Here is a 24926-nt window from a genome sequence, read left to right as displayed (position 1 = left end):
TCTGTTAGTCTGTTTATTACATCAAGGTACTCTTATGTTCATGGCCTGTCAAATAAAACGCCACGAAAAGAAACAAACAATTCTGATTTCTCTGAAGGTGTTTTAAGTCCCACTTTTTTTTTTAACATTACATCATGAATTTGAAGATGTGACAAAGAAGGTATTTTACCAAAACTCAATTGAATTTTATGAGATGAGTTGAAGTATCAACCGAGCAGCTGATTTCAAACTCTGAAAAGGAAAACCAGGATGTCTACACAACCTGGGTGGTGTTGCAACTTTCAACAATTGTTTTAAGTACAAACATCTTTCTAATTAAAGAGAGAGCATTACTTGCTACTCTTAACTTAAATGAGTTGAATGTTCTCAGACTGAACTGTAAACCTAAGCACAGGCCCGGAAAGAGAAGAAGCTGCATCTCACTGGCTTTAGTCACATGCTGCACTCATAACTCGCGTGAAGAAAACAAACATGTCAAACAACCCTGAAAACATTTGAGAACAGAGATACTGTTGATCATTTATTCACTGCTGGCTGGATGAGGCAGGATCACTGTTGAGGGGCGGGTGCAGCATCGGGACCACTTTTAGGTGAAGCCGCTGTCGTGACTACGACTGTTGAGACCGATTTTTTGGAGCTTGTTGCCATGTGCTGCTGGAGCTGCTGGGCCTGCACAGTTTGGATGCGAACCTGGAGACAGGACATAACATTGGGTGATTGTTTTCTAGGTTTGTTGGCTAATTACAAGGACTGCCCATAAATGATACAGGTTTATTCTAATAATGCTGTGGATTTTGTGAAAACAAAACGATGCAACGCGGAATTGATGCAATAAAAGCTACCACTTCCTTTTTCTTTACAGCACTTCAGATAAACGCTCACCTGTGTGGCCTGTCCTTGCTGCTGAAGCTGCTGGAACTGTTGAGCTGTGACGAAGCTGACGGGCTTGTTTCCCGCGATCAGCTTCGTGCCGGCAGGCATGGTGGTCAGGATAATGTTCCTACCCAGACTCCCAATACTGCCCAGAATAACAAGCATAGACGTGCTAGTCAGGTGATGAAGAAATAATCACATGACATTTATAGTTCTGCTACTGCAGGGTGCAGAAATTGTATTTCCATAAAGAAAGTGGATGAAGGGATGGACGGATACTTCAACTGGTGATTGAACCACCAACATTCCGGGAAGAAATCACCAGTTCTGTAAATTCTTCATCGTTTCAGCGAACACGTGTCCATTAAACAAACACTCAAAGTTTAGAAAATAATGTCTGTGCTTCACTCCAAAAGCTGGGTAAGCTAAATAAGTTACCTTTATATGGAACGCACCCGAACAGAGAGAGAAAAAATAAAATGTGTGCATGACGACGCTTACTTTGTGTTAAGACTTCCTTTCACAATAGGCGTGGTCACAACACTCTTGTTCTTCAGCGGTTGGTTGAGGACGGACAGGGGAACAGTTATCCGTGCAGGTAACTTCCCCTTTCATGTTGTCAAAGTAAACAGAGATAATTAAGCACGGGTTCTAAAATAAACAGAGCTGAATGGATTAACACACACACACCTGGAACAGTTCAGCCCAAAATTAAAAATACACACATTCCTCTTACCTGCTGTGTAGTTTAGTTAACTCCTAAGCAAGTTTAGGGGCGAGTAGATCCCGACTACGGTGGCAAAAGTCTGGGAACTTTCAAAGATGGAAACTTATCGTTGGAATTAACGAGAATAAACGGGGATTTTTCAAAATTGAAGGTTTTCTCCTCATAGGGAACTTAAATATAGTTGGCATAATCTTGACTGGTTATTTTTATATTTCCAAAATTCCCCAGCTTAACTTCCCAAAGAAATATTCCACCCCTTTGCAACCCTGATCCCGAGAGAATGTTAATTTCTGGGTGAACTGTTCCTTTCATATTCTTGGAGGAACGCTCGCTCACCGTTTGTGTGGTAACCACTGTAGCAGGAACTTGTCTCACAGTTGCCGTAGCCGTTCCAAGCGTCAGAGGCGAGCTTGAAACTCCAGAGCCAACCGTGATCCCCTTTGCCCCCGCCATGACATTGGCAGCCATGGTCACAACATTAGCACAAGTAGAGGCCGTGAGCGGTTTACTGCATGTGGCGGTCGTCATCGTGATGGACTGGCCCTGTTTTTGAGGGATGACACCGAGGCCCGGCATTATCCGAATGGTGGTGCCACTCTTGTCGGGGGAGGACAGCGTAGAGAAGGTTCTCGATTTCTGGTCGGCCACCGTGACGCCCAACGTGGGCATCAGACGAATGGCTGCGTCTCCTGCAGCCTTCAGCAAAGTAGAGGCAGCAGCAGGACCTGCTTTAGTGGCCTGTGCCTCCCCTGCACAGGATGCAGCGCTGGAGGCAGAGGGAGGCGTCACATGGAGCGTGGCTGATAAGCTCTTGCTGCCTGTGGAGGCGGCGCTCAAGAAGTCCGAGGAGAGCTTGACAGTCGTAACTGGCGATTTGGCAAGCGTTGCCATCATGTCTGGGGTGATCCGCAGCACTGTCTGCCCTTTAGCGTCAGTGGTGATGGAGGATGGTGGCAGACGCAAGATATCTTTACCCTGGATGCGTAGATTTGTTGCCGTTATTGGAATTCCCGCCCCTCCTGGAGTCTTCAGTCCCAACTGGCCAGTGATTGACATCTTTATAAAATAAAAAAATCAACAATTCAAAATGTCCAACATGGACAAAACTAACCGAAACACCCTGAGCTTTACATTTATAGTAAGTCCTCCCGAGTGGGATGGAAGGTTTACTTCCTTTTATATTAACATTTTTAGCTAAATTTGGCTTTGGACATTGAAGGACTGTGAAGTGAAAACTTAATTTCATCTTTCAGTTTCTGGGCAAAGGCCCCTTTGACACATCTTAAAATGTGCAAAAACCAGCTTCCAGGTAGGTGGAAAGAGTTTGTCTTCTCAAAAAAAGGCCCTTCCAGAATAAACAGACGATTCGGAACAAACTAGCTCACCTGTTTGATATTGGTGTTGGCGACTCCTTGCAGCACAGCAGGGGGAGCAGGATTGTTAGCCGGGCTACCTGGTGACCCGCTCTGAGGTCTGGCCACCGCAGACACAGATACTGAGGTGGAGACCTGAACTGGGCTACCAGCAGACTGACTCCTTAGAGGTACAGAAACCACTGCCTATCGACAATAAACACGAGGCAGAATGATTTAGCTGTGCATGTTTGTTCATGACCACGAACGGCTCTTTCTCTGCTTACCGGTGAAATGCCTTTGGCTGCCACCGACACGGGCATCCTGATCTGGTGAGGGGTCTGATGGAGCAGCGTTGGGTGCTGACTTCCTGCCGGAGAGCCCAGACCAGACTGAGAAGAAACCACCCGCACCTGAGGCAGGGAGCCGGCAGCCAGGTGACTCATGATCCGAGCTGCATGTTGGGCTGTGACTGGCTGAGAAGCTGGTGGACCTGGCTGACTGCTGGGTAAGATGGTTCCCAGCTGGGGCAACGATGGAGGGGACACAAGGAGGACCCTGGAAGAGCAAGACGGCAAAAAAAAAAAGGGATTACATAAGAGAAATACCTCCATGGAACATGAAACTATGACGTTTCAGGAATAATAATAATAGTGAATGTCGAACTGACCCTGGGCTAGGTTTGACCGTATCTGGGACTCCAGCCTTTACTGGTGTGGTGGCTGTGCATGGTAAGGGTGACTTAGGCGTTCCATGTGTGTTGCTGTTGTGTGAAGAATGGGTTGGTGACATGGGATTGGGAGCAATATCCGGTCCTCCTTCCAGACAGCCAGGGACTTTACTGGCTCCGTCTTTACTTCCAGACTTCTGAAATGCAGAAAGGGCATGAAATTCAAGAGCAACAACTAAAATGCACTCTGAAGCACAGGCGAGTGGAAGTGGGATGTCTGGGACAACCGGAGAATGTTCATACAGCTGCAGCTAAATAAAGAGATGAGCAGTACGGAACAAGGGAGCGGGGCTCACAGGTTTGGATGCAGGTTTCGGTTTCTGCTGCAGGGCTTTTCTCGCTTTTGCAGCAGCAGCTTGAGCCTGGTGGATCCTCTCTGGATGGGAGAAATACAAAGATGAGAGTCTACATTTGTTCACACCAGTTATCTATAGACCTAACATACTTCTCATGTTAGGTTAGAGGACAACAACAACAACCCAAAAGTTAAAAACACAACATTTTGACATGGAGATTTAAACTGTCTGCGTCAGCATGAACTGACATAACCATTAAGTCAGCTCACGTGATATCATTCATCAGCTAAAATAGTTTCCTCTGGCTTCTCATTGGCTGTCTCGAACCAAGGACTTTAGGATTAGAATACTTGATGTTTTTATACAAACTTAAAGCCCAGACAATCGTGTCTTGTACACAAGCCACTGCTGCTTACCGAACTCCTCTTGACTGCGACTACGGTGGAGATAAATCCAGAGTTTACGTCCGATGTCATACTTCACACAAGGATCTTTCTCATAGTGAAGTCTATCCAGAGCCCCGCTGACAACTGTGTTCACCTAAGTGGTAAAGAAAGCTTCTAACACAAATGTCATGTCATAGAGAAAACTTTTAAAGGGCAAATGCCATCCCTGGAAACTTGTTCTTACACAGACCGATGGAAATTCACAACGAAATAAACCTCTCGGTCACAGTGAGTGAAAAAAGAAGTAAAAGGAATTAACCTGTGCACTGGTAACATCTGGAGCAAGAAACTGTGAGTCTTTCAGCAGTTCACAAATCTCTGCTCTTGTTCCTTCTCCATTGGGTAACCTGGCTGCAGCGTCCCGCACTACAGAATAAGAAAAATGGGGAAAAGGTCAGAATGGAGTGTTTTCCTTTGGACACCTGAAGGCATCACTTCCCCAAAAACAAAAGAGCAGCGGGTAAAAAAAAAAAAAAAAAGAAGTTCTAACCCAGAGAGAGAATGGTTACATATGGTGGTCGGTCCGAGCGGAGCAATGTGTGCTCTCTGGCTTTGTTCAGAGACATCTCCTTATCAAACACCCCTTTAACTGGACCCACCACAGACTCAAAGCCATGCATCCTGAAGGTGAACGCTTTATGCGGTTGGTTGTATCTCTGCTGCTCCTTTAAAAAAAACAAAAAACATTTGTCATCTTAAAAAAAATAATAATTTGCAGGCAGATTGTAAATATGAAAAACAATTCCACCAGCACAAACCTGGATTTGAAACACTTGCCTCTCGTCTCCAGTGCTGGGCCGCACCACATAATCAGTTGAACTGCTCGGTTAGAGATGTTAATGTTAACGATTACGATAAAGCAGCCAACTCAAAATACTTCAGCATATCTTTCATGTTTGCAGCACTTAATGAATCATTGAATCTTACACTCTCGGTGTGGGTGAAGTAATCTCTAACATGTCTTCATTTTCCATCTGTGGACAAAGAAGTTGTTTAATAGAAGTCAAAATGAAAACAGCCTAAAGTGTGTATGTCGTCGTACACACGAGGTAATACACTACCTTCACAACTAAATCTCTGGAGTCCAGCCACAGCTGACAGAGTGCACTGATATCCTTCTCTGTATCTTGAGTTGGGCCTGAAATAAGTGAACAACTTTATACCTCAAGAACACAAACAATTTGACAATCAATACCTGGATCGATCAAGTATAGGTTAGTTAATCCCTTTTACCAATCCACCGCCACTGCTGAGTCTCATCTGAAAATTCCACAAATGGAGAAAATCCACTGGGAAGGGCCATCATGCCATCTGGTTAGCGATAAAAGAAAACTACATAAGGAGTAAAATAACAGATATTTAAAAGAGATCAGTGTGTTCGATCACTTCCACTTACCTTTAGTCTCTCCTGCAAGAAACTGCAGGGCTTGAACAACCAAGTCAGACCAACAAGGAACAGCAGAGAACCACACGTTGAGTGAGCTGGCTGGAGAGGACTGCCATATTTGGACTTTATCTTCCAACTGAGAGATCACAATTTCGTTTTATATATTTATACGTGCACGTGTAGTCACAATTTTGTGATAATCAAAGACTCTGGAATTTGTGCACTTACTACTGAAGTACTGGAAAGAGTTTCTGTCCTTAAAATGTTCTCCAACAAACTGAAGAAACTGACAGCAATTTCCTCAACAATTACTGGGCTGCTCTGACACTCCTCCACAATCCTGCAATCAGCATGGATCTTTATGTCACACACACACACACACACACACACACACACACACAAGGACACAAGTATTGTTGACATCTGTACGACACTAAACTCACTCTTCCTTGATGTTTGTAAGTGGAGTCGATGGTGTATTTGGCAGAGAGTTGATGATATTTGCTGGTGGTGCCGACGAGGCATCAGAAGGCGCAAGAGTTTCACTCGGATCCTCAGACTCAACCTTTATTGTCCTCATTTTCTTCTTCCTCCTCTCATCTTTCAACTTTTTCTTAGGAAGCAATAGATCAAATAATGCTGGAGGCAAAAAAGAAATAAAGACAAGGGCTTTAATACACGGGGAAAAAAAATGATTTATTCCTAATATAATTTAAAATGTCTATACTTACGTATGGTCCCCTTCCGGCCAATATTTGTTCTTGAGAGGATGTCCCCAAGGTGGATATCTGAAATCATCATGTCTGGATGGCCCTGAGTAAATCAATCAGCCATTAGAGAAATACTGTTCAAATGAAGACTAAACCATACCTGTGCTCTTCCTCTTACTGGTTGCCGCTTCCTCTTCTCCCGATGGTTATGTAGCATGGCTCTCAAGTCCTGCTCCCCAAGTTCTATCTTTTCTGTGAAGAAAAAAGAAATTGTCTTTAAAGATTATAATCACTCCGTTTAAGACGTTATAGGAACATCATTTCAATATTCTAGAAATCACTGACCGGCGGTCTTTAGGTCTTGGGTGGAGAGGCTGGGAAGAACTCTGAGCGACACAGTAGACGTTGGAGAAGAAGGTGATTGTGGTGCCGGAGTCCATAACGATATGTCTAGAAGCATTTACAATTATTATAATCATAAATACTACCGGTACTAGTAATAATACAAAATGCATATAAACTAATATTGACAGCATAAATGTGACTTTTATCGCTTGAATTTTATATTAACTATCTTAAAGTTTTGATCACTGTTCATCTTTGTCAATAACCTATTCTTATGTCGTAAAGTTGCGAAGAACTGACGAACCGTCATCATCAGATGAAGCGTTGCTGTCTCCACACTCAATTTTGACCTCCTTTAATATCCGAGTCAATCTTCTTCTCACTCTTGGCTCCCGCATTTCAGCATTCGTCTTGGACGGTAACGTTCTTTTAGGTGGAAAATTCAGACCATTCTGAAATGCAGACTCCAGCAGGTCCTGCAACAATTAGACAAATTAAAAAAAAATAGCTCCAAGGGATCATGTGCCTCATCTCCAACACGTGTGCACAATACCTTTCTGGAGACAAGGATCTGCTTCAGCAGTCTGTGGTGATACTGCTGCAGAGCGTACAACCGGCGCTTTCTCTGAGATTTGGCACACAGTTGTCTGTACTTGACCACCTCTGGATTAAAGTATCCATCTGTGTTGACATAATGAGAGTCATGGTTCTAAAATAGCAAAAAGTAACATAATTAAAAGTTGGTGGGTAAATATGTGGATAACTGGTGAGCACCTCTAAACATCTTTTGTGCGAGACGGAGGGGATATTCAAAGTTGAATTTTCTGTTGTTGAACAGGTCACTGATGGTGCCGTTCTGTTCGGCAACATTGTTGTCAGGAAACTGTGGCAAAAACTGTCGAAGGTGCTGCCTCTGAGAATCTGACAGCACTTCATTCCAGGTGCTTTCACTCATCACAGAGAAGAAAATTGCAGGCTGTTGCAAACAAAATTAAATGGCAACAATTAACGCATCATCGGGAACATGGCAAACCCCATTAGATAACTCAAAAACACATGCCAGAGGCTGGTCTAGATGCCAATAACTCACGTCCTCAAGTAGGTCCTCTGGAAGGCTCACCCTGCAGTTCCCCAACATGCATTCCTCTGTGATTTGTCCATCGTTTTCTTCTTTTGGATCAAGAGGGCCTGTGAGCATGTGGGTGAACGCATCCATTCTCCTACGTGTGGCCTTTTTGACAAAGAAAAGCAAAGCAATGTCACCATCGTTTTAGTCTGTGGACTGACGCTTACAAAGCTAAGCTAGCAGCTATATTAGCAAAAGTGCCACCTATTACGTCTGGGAATCTGTTTCTTCGTTAAGCTCAGACATACTAGATCCGTGCAGTATACCGAAAAACACACACAATGTGATTATGCTACGCTGATTCTGCTTTTTAAGCTTCTTACCTGACTTGACTCTGCTTTTGTTTTGTGTTTCGGATGTGAAGACGGACGTATTTAACCAACGCACCGTCTTCTTCTTCTACAGAAAGTAAAGGCCAACTATTGGACGTTAATGCGCCTCGAGCGCTTTGCTGCCCTCCACAGGAAATTAATTGTAATGTGAACATAGACTGGAACGTCTGGAGATTCATAGTCATCCAGATATAGATAATATCTGTGCTAATTACATTTTAATTAAATCTAAAACAGAAACAGACAAAAATAAAAAATAAAATGTTGTTTCATTTAACATTGTAAGAATACTTATTGTACGCTGTGTTATTATTTATTGGAGAAGAGCATGAGTCTTACCTGGAGTGTAACATCCCATCAGACGTAAAGCCTTACAAAGGCTCGCTAATGTGGCTAAATGTGAAGATACAGCTGAAAATGTTTGTAGATTAATTTGCGTACCATTACTATGTCTGCTTTTGAATACAACTCTAAATTCTTTGAAGTTATTTTCATGCTTTTCATCTTAATAAAACGACAACCAAGATGATTACAGACATGCAAACAGTCACCGAAGAAAACTAATCAATTTGGTAATCCATCCATCCATCCATTTTTTTTAAATGTAATTTTTACTTTTGTTTTACGGCATTGAGTTACTTCTAGTTTAAATATTTATTTGCTCATTTATAATGTAACCCCAGGATGCAGACATGTTTTCGATAGCCTCAGAACATTTGAATTACTGGTTCAGCTTTGTCTGCTTGCTCCACCTCCTTATGGCGTTGCAATGAACAGGAATGAAGTGTCAATCTCTCTGCCTCATATCACAACCAGAGAGAGACACAGGACCCACAGTGCCCTTCACAAGCCTCCACCAACTTTTGATCGCCTTGTGTGTGTGTGGGGGGGGGGCATATAGGCACCAAGAGCTGCACAACACAACTGGGAGGCAAACATTCACAAATTTCTCTTTAGGTCTTGGTTTTTAATGCATTTGGAGGATGGCAGAAGGTGCAGATGGAGAAGAGGAAATCCAGTTCCTACGTACTGTAAGTGATGCTGCCTGTCTTCTCTTTATTAGTCAACTAATTAATTCACATAATTAGCCTTTTGTGCTTTATAATGGCTTATAGACAAATGTTAAGTGTGTTGGGTTACATTCTTCACATAGAATCACAGATCGACAAGGACAGGTGGGAAGCTTTGTTGGCATTGTCATCTATTTATATCCCACTGACGACTTGTTACTGTTTTAAGAAAATGTCACCCAGATATAACAAATTCATAAAAGCCATTAGATGCAGTCGCATTTTGACAATGACATCACTGTGTTTACTTTGATGGCGAGCATTTACAGTTATATCAGAATAACAAAAATGATCAATTATGTGATTTACTAATTTATTTATGTTTTTTTTATTTGGTCACAGCAATTTATGATGCAGACAGACTAATTATGCTGGAACGAATAATTCGAAAGTGGTGACTCTGACGACCATGCCTTAAGCTTTTAATGTTTAGGTGGATCTGGTTTTGGTGGTTGAGCTTCAGCGTCAAAATAATGGTGTCATGCTTGTGAAGCTTCAGTCAGAGAAGTGCACTGACTTCTAGGGGATGCAGTCTCACCGTGTTTGTTACTTCACGTTGATTCAGATGGATTACTTCCAGTTGTCTTTTTGGAATGACTGCCCACTCCCTCAACATCTTGGAGAAAAAAAAAATCACGTTCAACAGATTCCAGTGTCCTAAACTTTTGTTTGATGCGTGGTTATTCCCTGTTGTCCTAATATTCCAAATTTGAATTCGCATTTCTCTGTCTGCCACAGACTAAATCTACGATTTAGGTAGCGTCATTTTCAAATCGCTTTCTAACAGGAAACCTTTCTGTTTTCCATTGAGGTTTGAACATTTCAGATTAATCAAATTCATTATCCTTTTAGGTTGTCGTAATACCACATTTTAAACTTCAATACTAATATGATAAAAAACAATATTTGATATCATTTTTGATACTCAAAAATGTACACCAAACAGCATTTTTTATTTGATAAATTACCAATTTGCATTTAGTCAAGGCACAAATATTATGACAGTAATTTTAACAGCTGTATAATTTTCTTCAAAACCTTTATTCTTTGTCTAATTTTTGTTGGTTTGTTTGATTATATATATATATATATATATATATATATATATATATATATATATATAGATATTGCATCATTTTGAATATCTGAATATCTGTTTTCTAAAGAAAGCAACGTCTAAATATTAGAACACTCTTTTAGATAAACAGATCAACTATCACAGATGCTCCAAATCACCCCGACTCTCCTTGGACTCTGGTAAATCCTTATCTTAGCGTACACTAAATGTTCATTATCTATAGACTGTAGTATAAATTTAATGAGAAATATAGTTCCATATTATCCATTAACTATCCTAATAGTGACTGCTGGAAATATTGACAGAACATTGTGATAATCAAAGTAAAACATTTTCTTTTGCCTATTTAATCTAGCAGTCATTCTAAAAACATGGTTTTTTTCATTGTGTCGTGGCGTCAAGTCAAGTATGTCAACAATGCGTCATAAAGTTATTGTCAGTCTGTTGCTGTTCGCCCTGAACTCAGCTGCGTTCTATATTTACGGTGTGAGGATTAGAGGGTTCACAACTTGGCCCGTGTCAGCACCTGTTTGCTTCAGTCCATGCAGGAACTTCACTTCTGAAGTACTGCTGGTATAATGTTTATTATCACGGGCCAGTTACAAGACATTTTATGTGATTTATCATATAGTAGATCTGAGTTTACTATTTGTCCCATGAAGAGTTATGGGATTTTGGATGAATGCCCAGCAACCAGTCGCCATGCCTCCCGTCAGCCTGACGTACTCATACTAGCATGAGCCTTAATCGTAGGGAAGAATAAACCTGAATCATCAGCAGATCCAAACTCAAACAGCTGAGTGAGATGTTGCCCATTCCTCTCCTCAGCAAGCCGACCCGTCCGATTACGCTATGAAGCCAGCGCAGCCCGGGCCATCTTTTTCTCAGGTCGTCAAATCTACGATATCTGGTGCTTTCCGGAATGGGATGTATGAGCAGCAGGTGCAACGGCTTGAAATAGAGGGCTTGGGGCTGGGGGGCTGCTGGGATGGCGCTGGGATGGTGTCATGGAGCCAAAGAGGCGGTGAGATTAGAGGTTGGCCAGAGTGAAATACATTAACAGGACACAAGTGAAGGTTACAAGGAGCCGTCCTAAGAAACAGACCAGTGGGCTTGTGGACTCTGTAGTCCTCTAGCATTAATGTTTAACGTCACCCCTTACCACACTTTCCATCTTGGTCCTTTAGAATCATGAACTCCAAGAGTATTAACGCAATCTAGGCTTTGCAGAATTCAGGAAGTGAAATTGACCTGTGTAAAGAGTCGTCGGAAGCATCCTGTCCTGTGGGAGGTGCAAACAGTGCAACAGGTATCATGCTCCCTAAAGAACATTAGCGGCCCCGTCGTCATGATCCCTCCCCCCTAAATAAACAAAAAAAAAGGCCCCTGAAAAGCCTCTCTCTTCACATTGTGCTTGCTTTGTCTCCACAGGATGATCAGGTGGTTCTGCAGTGCACGGCATCTATTGTGAAAGAACAGATCAAGCTGTGTCTGTCATGTGAAGGATTTGGGAATCGCCTGTGTTTCCTTGAAACCACCTCAAATGCACAGGTGAGAGGACACTGCCCGATCCCTTATAGCCACTTGTTGGTAACTGCTCCTGCTCCCCAGGGTTGACCCTTTTGCCCTGGGTTTCAGAACGTTCCTCCAGACCTCGCCATCTGCTGCTTCATCCTGGAGCAGTCCCTGTCTGTGCGTGCGTTGCAGGAGATGCTGTCCAACACCTCCGTGGACGAGGTAAATCCCACATTAGGCTGAAACTGGTTTATTATAAATATCTTCTAGTGGACTTTCCTTTTATATTACAAAAAAGCAATGTATTGACAACTAAGCTTCTTCTGACTACATCCATCTACTTCCTGCCGACTATAGGCAGTTGATCTGGACAAATGGGTATGTTTATTCATTTATCAGTGTGTCCCTGCGTTAACATGGATGTTTATGGCGACTACTTTCGCTTGCACGCAGCGGTAACGCAATGGAATTGCATGTGTGCGTGCACCTGAGCACAGCATGTCTCTTTCTCTCCCCCCCCTCCCCCCCCCCGCAGCTCCAGACAGTAATCAAAGTGAACCCAACTGAAAAGCAGAATTAAGAACCAGCCAGAAAGATGGGCGGATGGGTTTATTATTAAATACAAACAGCATTAGTTTCCAAGCATGAAATGCAGTGCAGGAAGCGTCAGCTGCCATTGAAGTGAATTATAGGACGAGTCAATTAAACCTGCTGCCAACTGTGACGTGAAAATGCGTGCGCATTGGTGACGCGTAAAAGTGGAAAGTGCGTCAAACTTTAAAGCAACAATCTCAGTGACGTCTGCCGTCGCTCATTGATCAACAGACGGTCGGCGTGTTAAAAAAAAAAAAACATTTGGAAAGTGTATAACCTTAAGCCAGAAGCCCCCCCCCCCCCAACAACAATAATGTCCTCACACGCACCCGCGAAATTGCGTCTAAAAATACAGTTACTAAGAAAGAAAACGAGTAAGGCTATAATGTCCTAATATAAACTTCCACATGGATCATTAAACAACTACCGGAGCACGTTTCAGTCCGGTCTCAGCTCTCTGCGCCGGGGAACCCGAGGAAGACGTGCAGGGGATAAAGCGTGACGGCGGGCGTGGAGGCGGCGGGGAGCGGCGCTCTCTCCGCTCCGCCTCCGTGGCGTCTGGCTTCCAGAAGCACCAGAGGTTGCTCTCCGGCATCTTCTTTAAGAAGTCTTGCGCGTCTGTCCTTCTCATTCCACGTCTCTCTCCCCCGACTGTTCTCTCGCAGATGCAAGTTCTGGAACTACAAATACGCGCACGCCGAAAGTCGGCGCGCCGCCGTCGTTTTGAGCGCGCCGGCACTGAATTCCATGCATTGAGCTCTTCCACATGAAAGTCAAATTAAGGCTTTGTACCTGTTTCTCCAGCAAAGCCACACGTTTAGCCAGAGGTTCATTTTCCTGCGCATCGGCTCCCAGTATGAGCCGGCGGCGGGCAGATTTCTGGGCGCAGAATTTACCAGCATCCATAATTCTGAAGCGCTGCCAGACACAGTTCCGGATCACAAGGTGGAAGATAGTGTGTGTGCGCTTTGAGGCGCAGCTGCAATGCCTCAAACACCTGATTGGGGGCGTGGCTTTACCTCTACCTTGTCTCCAAAAAGGCTGGATGGGATTAGAACTGAGAGGCGATCAAATGCCCCAGGGCAGGACTCAGCGGTCCATCTGCACCAAGGAATATTTTGAAGATAGCAGCGCACACATTTTGGACAAAGATTGAGAGAGGAGTTAAAAAAGAGTCATTCCTCAAAAGAGGAGGAGGCCACCGCCCATCAGCTCTCCTCCATGCAGTTAGGCGCTCCCTCTCCAGGAGGCCCAAACCTCATTTGCATGACTGTGGGGAGTGAAAGATGCAACCAGCATGTGAAATATCTGGAACTCCCCACCGATCCAGAACTGATGAAGCCTCTTTGATAGGAGTTAAGCATCTTTTAAACGTTGCCCGGATCCATTCCTTCGATGTATATTTAAACATGTTTACTATCCCTTCCATCTTCACTAAGTGGCCGTGCTTTTATTCTTCACGCTGCTTTACGCAGTGTCTGGACTTGCCCAACTGTTTTCATGATAATATTTTTGTACCTTTAACTGAACCTTCTTCTTCCAGTCATCCCAAGGCGGGGGTCACCGAACACTGCTGTATGGACACGCCATCCTCTTGAAACACACTCACTCCAGCATGGTGAGCACATCCTCTACAAAATATGTTGGTTAAAATCGCGGCTAATTCGACGCTATATCTTCCACAGAGGGGCAGATCTTCCTGCAAAGACTCATAAATCATAAACCCACAAAGCACCCGTGCTTTATGGGTTTCTAAATCTCAATTATGATCTCCTTATTTTTTTCTCTTTATGCTGCAGTACTTGAGCTGTTTAACGACTTCACGCTCACTAACTGACAAGCTGGCTTTTGATGTGGGCTTACAAGAAGAATCCACAGGTGAATCTGCATACATGCTGCGTCCCACACACACGCAATGCAGGTTTTTTTTTTTGTCTTCTAAATCTATTCGCCTGCCACAGGAGAGGCCTGCTGGTGGACCATCCACCCCGCCTCCAAACAAAGGTCAGAAGGCGAGAAGGTCAGGGTTGGAGATGACCTCATCCTTGTCAGCGTTTCTTCAGAAAGATACCTGGTAAGCAGGATTTTAATTGCTTGCGCCGTTATTAATATCGCGGTGTCAAATATCTTATTAACGTTGCCACTTGCATTCTCTTAAGCATCTGTCCTACGCCAGTGGAGACTTGATGGTCGATGCATCATTCATGCAAACACTGTGGACCATGACTCCCGTGATGTCCGGATGTGAGCTCGCTGAAGGTCCGTTATTGTGTTGCAGCTGAAAGTCTTTCCCCCTTTGTCCATTAAACTAGCTCATTCACACCCGGCAATACGACTTCCTTTAGGTTTTCTGACTGGAGGGTATGTGCTCAGACTATTCCATGGCCACATGGATGAGTGTTTGGCAATCCCAGGAGCTGACCAAGGTGACGACCAGCGCAGGTGAACCGATGTTTGTTAAATACTACAAACGTGTACCAATCAATTTATTCATTTTCAGACCCAATTTTTCATTTTTCATTCTTGATTCAACTTTTTTTGGGAGGGCTATCATACATGACGCAAGCAATTTGAAGAAAGTTTGAGAATTTATATCTGCAAGTTGATATCCATAGTCTATTGGGAATAAACATAAACTATCGGCAGGCTGTAAGGTTGAGATTTATGACGCTTGATACAAGTTGCTCACTATTGATTTTAGAGTGGCTCATTACGAAGGAGGAGCTGTATGCAGCCACGCTCGATCCCTCTGGAGACTTGAACCGCTGCGTATTGCGTGAGTGTGATCATTCAATGCAATCAGCAAGCTTGAGCATTGCATCCATTCACTCCCAGACAGAAACTGTACAGTGTGACGATGCTCATTCGTTTGTGCTTGCTGGTAGCTGGAGCGGCGGCCACATTAAATGGGGCCAGTCTTTCCGGATGCGTCACATAACGACAGGCAGATACCTTTGCCTGGATGAAGAGAAAGGTCTGCTGTTGGTGGATGCGGAGAAGGCAAATTCCAAGATGTCAGCCTTCTGCTTCAGAATTTCAAAGGTCAATGTCATACAGAGCCAAGCGTGCCAGAAGTTTTTTTTATTTTTATTTTTTGGCTCATTGCGCAGATTTTCATCAGCCTTAATAAAAAATCTGATTTTATTGAAAATACAGGAGAAAATTGAAGTGACCCAGAAGCGAGATGTGGAAGGCATGGGCATACCTGAGATTAAGTATGGAGAGTCCATGTGCTTTGTCCATCACGTGTCATCCGGCCTCTGGCTTACATACGCCGCTGTTGATGCTAAATCTGCCCGTCTGGGTCCCCTTAAGAGAAAGGTAATGCGGATGTATGCATTAATGTGTTTTCTATTTGTATGAGTGTATGCTTGTGATTTTAAAAGTACTTGTGTTTAATTCTTAGGCCATACTCCATAAAGAAGGCCACATGGATGACGCGCTCACAGTGGCTCGGTCTCAGACTGAAGAGTCCCAGGCTGCCAGATTGATTTACAGCACCACCGGCCTCTTCAACCAGTTCATCAAGTAGCTACAACTCCTTTGTTCAAATCTTTGTACACATTCACATCTTTGTTTTTACAGGGGAATATTCGGCGTATGGTGTTCTCATAATGTCATTTGCGCATCTCCAGAGGTTTAGATGCCCTGAGTGGGAAAAACAAATCTGCCAATCCTCCATCTCTGCCCATGGACACAGTGGTGCTCTCTCTTCAGGATCTCATTTTCTACTTCCGACCCCCTGAAGAGGAGCTGCAGCATGAGGACAAACAGTTTAAGCTGCGCTCTCTGAAGAACAGACAGAACCTCTTTCAGGAAGAGGTTGGCGCAGCTCGTAAACGCTGAACATTTGTGACTATCGCTATCGGATGTTTGAATCCAAATATGCTTGCATCGTATTTCAGCTCTCTTTAAGTTTGATTTGATTGTTTCTTTTTTTGGTTTAAAGGGAATGATCACTCTTGTTCTGGACTGTGTTGATCGCCTCAATGTCTACAACACTGCAGCCCATTTCTCAGAGTACGCTGGGGAAGAAGCGGCAGAATCGTGGAAGGAGATCGTGAATCTGCTGTATGAACTGCTCGGTATGCTCGTCTTGTGGTTCCTCCTCTCATTTCATGGTGATTCTGTATCAGTCATTTATGCTTCCCATCTTCATGCTCTGTGAATGTGATGCATTAACAACCTTTTCTGCTTTCGTTCGTTTGTGAAGCGTCTTTGATCAGAGGTAATCGGTCCAACTGTGCCCTGTTCTGTGACAACCTTGACTGGCTGGTCAGTAAACTGGACCGTTTGGAGGCTTCTTCAGGTATACAAGATATGTAGAAGCTGGTTTACTCGTTCAATTTACCAGACAGACCATTTAAACTGCAGCAAACAGTTTGTGTGGGAACTTTGGACACTTTTTAAAAAGGGATTATTTGCAAGAACATTGGATTGTAATTGGATTACATTGTGCTTTTCCACGTCACCATATTAGACATGTATTTATCACTTTTTTTGTCGACAGGAATTCTGGAGGTTTTGTATTGCGTTCTCATTGAGAGTCCAGAGGTGCTGAACATCATCCAGGAGAATCACATCAAATCAATCATTTCTCTACTGGATAAACATGGACGCAACCATAAGGTCAAAACATTTCAGAATGTTTGCCAGAAGAGAGACATCCAACACATCGGTGCTGATGACAGTTTTCATGGACGTTTGCCTCCCTTGTAATGTCCAGGTCTTGGATGTGCTCTGCTCTCTCTGTGTGTGCAACGGGGTGGCTGTCAGATCCAATCAGAACCTCATCACAGAGAATCTTCTCCCAGGCCGTGACCTCCTACTTCAAACCAACATCATCAATTATGTAACCAGGTGGGTAGATTTGTGGGCGGAAAATATTTTGTTCTCTCTTTTGTTTGCTGAAGCCAAGTTCCGAAAATATCTGCTCTGAGTGAAATAATAGTTTCCTAAATGTTCCTCAGCATGAGACCAAACATTTTCCTTGGAACATGTGAAGGATCCACCCAATACAAGAAGTGGTATTTTGAGGTGATGGTGGACCACGTGGAGCCGTTCCTTACAGCTCAACCGTATCATCTACGTGTGGGTTGGGCTCTGACGGAAGGCTACAGTCCCTACCCTGGTGGGGGAGAAGGCTGGGGGGGCAATGGGGTTGGAGATGACCTCTACTCCTATGGTTTTGATGGAATTCACCTCTGGTCAGGTATAGAGAACAAGGCATGACTTAGAAGTAGTCTTCTAATGTTGGGAATGTTACCAGGAACAGATTATTCACTTTTGGTGATGATCCAAAAGAGATCCTGAATTCTGGATCACTTTAAAATCCTTGTTAAATTTGCAGTCAAAGGAGCTTCAAAATGTGTTCCTCAATATCTCGGTTGATCGATGTTTACAGTCATGCAGGGTGGGGACCTTTATGATGCCACCGAATTTCATCCGGATCAGACATCCGGCGGTACAAATTGCGTTTAGCAGGATTAAGGAAAAACCGAGTGCTTTTCTCATTGACAGATGTGCTTGTTCTCTCTGTGTCCACAGGACGGGTCCCCCGTCATGTTGCCTCACCCAGTCAGCACATCTTAGCTGCTGAGGATGTGGTCAGTTGTTGCTTGGATCTGAGCGTGCCCAGTATTTCCTTCCGGATCAATGGGCATCCAGTGCAGGGCATGTTTGAGAACTTCAACCTCGATGGCCTCTTCTTTCCTGTTATCAGCTTCTCTGCAGGCATTTCGTAGGACATTTATCAGTTATTATTATGTTTTTGATTGTTTCATTCGAAATGGCAGAACAGGTGACAGAGACAGACTAATATCAATATTTCATTGTGACTGGAAGGTTGCGATTTCTTCTGGGCGGGCGCCATGGCGACTTCAAGTTCCTCCCACCTCCAGGCTACGCTCCATGCTATGAAGCGGTGCTGCCCAGGGACCGTTTACGGATTGAGCCCATCAAGGAATATAAGCAGGATTTTGATGACGTCCGTAACCTTTTGGGGCCAACTCAGTCTCTCTCGCACACAGCCTTCACTCCTTGTCCGGTGGACACTATACAGGTAAAGTCCTACCCTATCGTTTCTTCACTGTCATCTTGTCCACTGTACAGTACTGAAGGTACCTTTCCTTCAGATTGTACTTCCTCCTCATTTGGAGCGCATTCGAGAGAAGCTGGCAGAAAATAGCCATGAGCTATGGGCTGTTACTCGCATCGAACAAGGGTGGACTTTTGGACCAGTAAGTATTTTCAATTGTGGCCCATATTTAATGCTGTCCTTACAAAACAAAATAATTTGACTTTTTAAAATTAATTTGAAGATTCGTGATGACAACAAGAAGCTGCACCCCTGCCTGGTAGATTTCCAAAGTCTGCCTGAACCAGAGAAAAACTACAATTTAGCAATGTCAGGAGAGACACTCAAGTATGTCACTGCCTTTGCTTAACTTTCAGTGTGTGCCCCCCCTCCCCATTTAGATCAGCTTATAATAATTCATGTTGTCTTTTATTTGGAAAGGACTCTGCTGGCGTTAGGCTGCCATGTAGGAATGGGAGATGAAAAAGCAGAGGAGAATCTGAAAAAGACCAAGCTTCCTAAAACGTATTTTGCTCTTTTTCTTTGTGATATTTCTTATCTTTTATCATGCATGTTTACTAATGGCGTCTAAAAGCCTCTCCAGGAGCAATTCTAATCACAAAAGCATTATGTGTTAGTTACATGCAGAGTAACGGCTATAAACCAGCCCCCCTAGACCTCAACCATGTCAAGCTGACTCCCAACCAGAACACTCTTGTGGAAAGACTGGCAGAAAATGGACACAACGTATGGGCAAGAGACCGAGTACGCCAGGGCTGGACATACAGTATTGTGCAGGTAGGCGGTACCATTCAAGAAGAGTTCTCTATGGTAACAATGAATCTTTGCAGATATCTTGATGGGTAAATACTGCCTGGAACCTTTTTTCTGCCCTATTTGATATTGGTTTTCTTTTCAGGACATAATGAACAAGCGCAATCCACGTCTTGTTCCCTACAACCTACTGGATGAAAAGACTAAAAAGACCAACAGAGATACAGTCTGTTCAGCAGTTCGCACTCTCATTGGATACGGTTATAACATTGAACCACCTGACCAGGAGAGCAGTGAGTTCACAATGCTATCTTCAAGCAGGATAGCAGAAAGCGTTATTTTTTTAATTTTTCACCCAACAAGATTCATTAATGAAGCTACGGGTGTATTGTGGAACCTACTCACTTTTATATTACCTATTCATTTGTGCTTGCGTTTGTGTAGGTGGGGATGGACCAGGCAGCGCCCGCGGAGACAAGATCAGAGTGTTTCGAGCAGAGAAATCATACGGGGTCACACAAGGGAAGTGGTACTTTGAGTTTGAAGCTGTGACTGTCGGGGAGATGAGGGTGGGCTGGGCCAGACCCAGCGTCCGGGCTGACACTGAACTTGGTGCAGATGACTTGGCGTATGTCTTCAATGGCTTCAAGGTAGGAGTGAGACCTAGCGTGAGAACTCGTGAAGGATACCTCAGTCGGCGTAAACAGTCTTCTTTTCCAGGCACAACGTTGGCATGTGGGAAATGAGTCATTTGGTCGTCAGTGGCAGTCTGGCGATGTGGTGGGCTGTATGATTGACCTCACAGAGATGAATATCATGTTCACACTCAATGGGGAAATGTTGATCAGCGACTCGGGCTCGGAGATGGCCTTTAAGGATATTGAAATAGGAGAAGGTAAGTGCAGAAACACTGGAGTACTCAAGAAGACGGTGGACATTAGGACATGTGAGTTTGCATTTCTCATGCATGTTCATACGTTGATGAAATATTTCTAGGCTTCCTTCCTGTGTGCAGTCTGGGCCTGTCCCAGGTCGGCAGGATCAACTTGGGTCAAAATGTCAGCAGTCTACGTTACTTTACCATCTGTGGCCTGCAGGAGGGATTTGAACCCTTTGCTATCAACATGAAAAGAGATATCACCATGTGGTTCAGCAAGAGCCTTCCCCAGTTCAACACCGTGCCTGCAGACCATCATCATGTTGAGGTACTGTCAACGATTTTCAATGTTATTTTCCACAGAGCCACAGAGAATTTGTTAGGTCATGGCATGGCTTCCTTTCGTTTATGCTCTAGGTGTCCCGTGTTGATGGGACAGTGGAAACCCCCCCATGTCTTAAAGTGACCCACAAGACATTTGGATCTCAGAACGCCAACACAGATCTGTTGTTCTTCAGACTCAGCATGCCATTTGAGTTTCATGAGACGTTCAAAGTCCCAGCGGGGACCACACTTCTCACACGTGCTTTAACCATCCCCGAGGACGAGGTGGTGGAGGTGGACCCAGACTCTGACTTTGAAATACTGAAGAAGTCAGCCACCCGCAAAGAGCAGGAGGAAGAGAAGAAAGAACCGTCAGTGCTCAAAGACATTCCTGCTGTCAAAAATGGGGAGAATGAAAAGGATGTATCAACTGAAAAGAGCAAGAAGAAAGGGTTTGCACACACTGTTGATTGACTTATGCCTGGAGGAGACTACAACTGGGACGCCGTGCTTACATTTCTAAGTCGTCGTGAATGTTCTTCTTCGCAGATTCCTTTTCAAAGCTAAGAAGGCTGCGCTGATAACTCCGGCCCCTGTGGTGCCAACCATACCCCGTCTGGTAGAGGACGTGGTGCCAGATGACAGAGACGACGTGGACATCATCCTCAACACCACCACAGTATGACAAAAAAATTATATTCCTATCAAACTCTCAACCACACACAACTTGTTCATTCACGCCTGCAGTACTGACACTGCTAATAATAGTAAATAAACTTCACTGCAAACGTGTGTCTATTTTCTACCTTCTTCCTTTGTCAGTACTATTATTCCGTCCGAGTATTTGCGGGACAGGAGCCCAGTGGCGTGTGGGTGGGTTGGATCACGCCTGACTATCACCAGTATGACCCTCATTTTGACATGAACAAAGTGAGAAACGTGACGGTTACTGTAGGTGATGATAAAGGCAACATTCATGACAGGTATGTTAGCCTTCCAGATGCAAACGGCTTGCTTTCATTGGAAACGATAAGCGTATATGATGGAATGTGACTTTTGCTCCGTCTCCCTCAGTATAAAACGCAGCAACTGTTACATGGTATGTGGAGGGGAGTTCAGCAGCTCCCAGCAGACCCGCATCAGTCAAGAGGACTTTGTGATCGGCTGTCTTGTTGATTTGGTCACTGGCCTGATGACTTTTACTGCTAATGGAAAAGAGATCAACACATTTTACCAGGTAAGTTAAGTTTAAATGTACAGGCGGTCCTCACTGAACAACGACTCGGGGTATAAACCGAAGTGTCGCCGGCTCATCCGCGGGGGAAAAGTTGTCAATCGACGGAGGGTTGCGTTTAACAATGAAACCGCTTAGCGACGGGGTCTTAGGAACGTAACTCTGTCGTTAAGTGAGGACCAGCTGTGTTCATCCAATTAGCTGGTAACGTTTTGGTTGAATAAATAATGTTATGCGTCCTATATTCAGGTGGAGCCCAACACGAAACTCTTCCCAGCTGTCTTTGTGCTTCCTTCGAGTCAGAATATGATTCAGTTTGAACTAGGCAAGCTCAAGGTCAGTCACAAATTATTATTATTGCTCCATACACGCCGCTCCATACACGCCGTCCTCAAAACTGAGGTCTCAAGAACATTTCAATGCTGTAAGTAACTGCCCGCAGCATTTTGCTTGTCTCGTGTAGAACATAATGCCCATCTCAGCTGCCATGTTCAGGAGTGAGCGCAAGAATCCTGTCCCCCAGTGCCCTCCTCGATTGGATGTCCAGATGTTAACCCCGGTCATCTGGAGCCGCATGCCCAACCATTTCCTGGCTCCAGAGACAGGTCGTATTAGTGAGAGGCTGGGCTGGATTGTACAATGTCAAGAGCCGCTCACCATGATGGCGCTTCACATCCCAGAGGAGAATAGGTCAGGGCTACCCCCACTCTGCCTTAACCTGTTGTGTTTTCCTTCACAGAAGTTGACCCCCTTTGTGTCCTCCAGGTGCATAGACATCCTGGAGCTGTCTGAACGGATGGACTTGCTGAAGTTCCACCATCACACCCTGAAGCTGTATGGCTCGGTGTGCGCTTTGGGAAACAACCGTGTGGCTCACGCTTTGTGCAGCCACGTGGATGAATCCCAGCTCTTTTATGCCATAGAGAACACCTACTTGCCTGGACCAATGAGGAGCGGATTCTATGATCTACTCATCAGCATGCACCTGGAGTCAGCAAAGAGGGGCCGGCTGGGAACTAACAAGGAATTTATCATTCCTATGACGGACGAAACACGTAGCATTACTCTATTTGCTGAAAGGTCGCATGCCTTACCCGGAGTCGGCCTCACCACATGTCTGCGTCCGAAACTCCATTTCTCTTCTGTAGGATTTGTGGGAACAGATCAAGACATTTACACGCTGAGTCCTGTCATCCCCTTACAGGTGAGGCTGAACAGTTTTACCACATTTGTAGGAGAATCCTAATTCACTGATCAGCATACGTTTGCCTGTGTTTCTAGGTGCTAAAGACCAAGGCCTTGAACATGCTGACTGAGGCCGTTCAAGATGGAGGCCAGGCCATGAGAGATCCAGTGGGAGGCAGCGTCGAGTTTCATTTTGTCCCAATCCTGAAGCTCATCAGCACCCTTCTAATCATGGGTGTGTTTGACGACGGAGACGTCACGCACATTTTAAAGTTACTTGAGCCCACAGTCTTCAGTGGCAAGAAAGCAGAGGAGCCCGCTGAGGAGGGTGCCAACTTGAAGGAAGAGATGGAACTAAAATCACCCACAAAGGAGGAAGCTGCGAATGAAGAACACCTGCACACTGTTGGAGAAGAAGAAGAAGAAGAAGAAGAAGAGGAATATGAGGATGATGGTTTGGGTGAAGAGGAGGACGAGGAGGAGGAGGACATGGAGGAAGAGGAAGAATTAGAGAACACAGAAACAATCATGGCACAGGAAGAGCCTGTGGTTGAGGCAGAACGAGTAAATGGAGAGAAAGGAGCCGAGGAGACGGAGAAAGAGAAACCGATAGAGACGGGTGGGGAGAGTAAAGACGAACACCTCGGACAAGGCCTCTTCCAGATGAAGCTACCAGAGTCAGTCAAATTGCAGGTATGACTGGTCTTTTAAGAAAACACAAGGAAAAGTCCTTCTCTCCAGGTAATGCAGTAGGAGTGATTCTCCTTGCTTTTTATCCCTTCAGATGTGCACTTTACTTCAGTACTTCTGCGACTGTGAGCTACGTCACAGAGTGGAGGCTATCATTGCATTTTCAGAACAGTTTGTTAGCCAAATACAGTCCAACCAGAGGCAGCGGTACAATGAACTCATGCTGGCCTTCACCATGAGTGCAGCTGAGACTGCCCGAAAGACCCGGGAATTTCGCTCCCCACCACAGGAGCAGGTACTCCCGCACAAAGACGAGAGATTTTGACTCTTGAAAATGAAATTGCAACTAGTGTGCTTGCTGCTGTCTAGGTCAACATGCTCATGAACTTCAAAAACTGTGCTGAGGAGGAAGGCTGCCCTGTTCCCGAAGACGTCCGGGAATCTATGCTGCTTTTTCACAACGCTCTGCTGGGGCACTGCGGTGAGTTTTTACACACAGCATCAAGTCTACTATCAAAGGCATAGCCTTCAATGGACAGAGTGTAATAAAAGTCATGTGAGGTGAATGCTTTATACGAAACGTTCCCAGGTGTTCATATCGACGAAGAAGAACAAGAAGAAGAAATGGATAATTCCGTCCGTGGGCGACTGCTCAGATTGTTGGACAAGGTGAAGAAACTCAGTGAGAAGAAAGTAGAGGTCGAGCCTGAACCACAGGAGGACAAAAAGCCAAGTGAGCCTCTCATAGCAAGCAATACTACGCTTACTACTATGATATATTTTGTAATCTTCTGTGATATTGTTATCTTTCTAGGTACATTACAGGAGTTGATTTCCCATACCATGAGCCACTGGGCCCAGGAGTCATTCATCCAGAACCCCGAGTTAGTGCGTATGATGTTCAGCCTCCTGCACAGGCAGTACGATGGGCTGGGTGAGCTCATGCGTGCGCTTCCTAAGGCCTACACCATCAATGCCGTGTCTATTAATGATACCATGGACCTGCTGGAGTGTTTGGGCCAGATCCGCTCACTCCTCATTGTCCAGATGGGTCCTGAAGAGGAGCGGCTAATGATTCAAAGCATCGGGTTAATATACCATTTAATTAATTCAGGACTCCAAATGCGCTGATTTTTGCATGCAGGTGAAACCGTATGTCGGTAAGGAGAACGTTGTCTTTCTTAG

At 44.5% G+C, this 24926-nt stretch overlaps 2 protein-coding genes across 2 annotated transcripts in view; one reads left to right on the top strand and one right to left on the bottom strand.

Moving 5' to 3' along the window:
- nfrkb (nuclear factor related to kappaB binding protein) lies at positions 1-8082 on the bottom strand. Its single transcript, XM_068744470.1, has 25 exons — positions 7957-8082; positions 7641-7842; positions 7420-7547; positions 7171-7342; positions 6867-6971; positions 6700-6773; positions 6543-6624; positions 6255-6450; positions 6040-6151; positions 5821-5947; positions 5658-5735; positions 5486-5562; positions 5352-5398; positions 5183-5243; positions 4915-5089; positions 4684-4790; positions 4395-4518; positions 3979-4058; positions 3623-3819; positions 3240-3510; positions 2986-3159; positions 1937-2656; positions 1375-1481; positions 883-1018; positions 1-690 (listed from the first exon to the last, which is right to left on the bottom strand). Exons 1-25 carry the CDS (start codon positions 8080-8082, stop codon positions 550-552), a joined length of 3819 nt encoding a protein of 1272 aa, XP_068600571.1. The 3' UTR covers positions 1-549.
- Positions 8083-9307: 1225 nt separating this feature from the next.
- LOC137900870 (ryanodine receptor 1-like) overlaps positions 9308-24926 on the top strand; it is a 41742-nt gene continuing 26123 nt past the window's right edge. The window contains exons 1-41 of the mRNA XM_068745016.1: positions 9308-9355; positions 11904-12023; positions 12111-12209; positions 12345-12365; positions 14125-14199; positions 14381-14459; positions 14543-14655; positions 14741-14840; positions 14927-15023; positions 15283-15357; positions 15467-15623; positions 15738-15902; positions 15988-16109; positions 16217-16403; positions 16531-16666; positions 16795-16890; positions 17092-17210; positions 17308-17441; positions 17552-17793; positions 18129-18321; positions 18426-18642; positions 18716-18820; positions 18902-19005; positions 19099-19182; positions 19296-19455; positions 19577-19724; positions 19876-20081; positions 20152-20326; positions 20428-20636; positions 20726-21084; positions 21182-21311; positions 21455-21615; positions 21707-21869; positions 22116-22202; positions 22330-22556; positions 22632-23070; positions 23148-23744; positions 23836-24036; positions 24111-24222; positions 24331-24474; positions 24556-24829. Of these exons, the coding sequence (XP_068601117.1) occupies positions 9308-9355; positions 11904-12023; positions 12111-12209; positions 12345-12365; positions 14125-14199; positions 14381-14459; positions 14543-14655; positions 14741-14840; positions 14927-15023; positions 15283-15357; positions 15467-15623; positions 15738-15902; positions 15988-16109; positions 16217-16403; positions 16531-16666; positions 16795-16890; positions 17092-17210; positions 17308-17441; positions 17552-17793; positions 18129-18321; positions 18426-18642; positions 18716-18820; positions 18902-19005; positions 19099-19182; positions 19296-19455; positions 19577-19724; positions 19876-20081; positions 20152-20326; positions 20428-20636; positions 20726-21084; positions 21182-21311; positions 21455-21615; positions 21707-21869; positions 22116-22202; positions 22330-22556; positions 22632-23070; positions 23148-23744; positions 23836-24036; positions 24111-24222; positions 24331-24474; positions 24556-24829 (6680 nt within the window). The remainder of the gene's footprint in view (positions 9356-11903; positions 12024-12110; positions 12210-12344; positions 12366-14124; positions 14200-14380; positions 14460-14542; positions 14656-14740; positions 14841-14926; positions 15024-15282; positions 15358-15466; positions 15624-15737; positions 15903-15987; positions 16110-16216; positions 16404-16530; positions 16667-16794; positions 16891-17091; positions 17211-17307; positions 17442-17551; positions 17794-18128; positions 18322-18425; positions 18643-18715; positions 18821-18901; positions 19006-19098; positions 19183-19295; positions 19456-19576; positions 19725-19875; positions 20082-20151; positions 20327-20427; positions 20637-20725; positions 21085-21181; positions 21312-21454; positions 21616-21706; positions 21870-22115; positions 22203-22329; positions 22557-22631; positions 23071-23147; positions 23745-23835; positions 24037-24110; positions 24223-24330; positions 24475-24555; positions 24830-24926) is intronic.

The sequence above is a fragment of the Brachionichthys hirsutus genome, chromosome 10, assembly GCF_040956055.1.
Source record: "Brachionichthys hirsutus isolate HB-005 chromosome 10, CSIRO-AGI_Bhir_v1, whole genome shotgun sequence".
Taxonomy (NCBI): Eukaryota; Metazoa; Chordata; class Actinopteri; order Lophiiformes; family Brachionichthyidae; genus Brachionichthys; species Brachionichthys hirsutus.
This window is presented reverse-complemented; position numbering and strand designations above follow the sequence as displayed.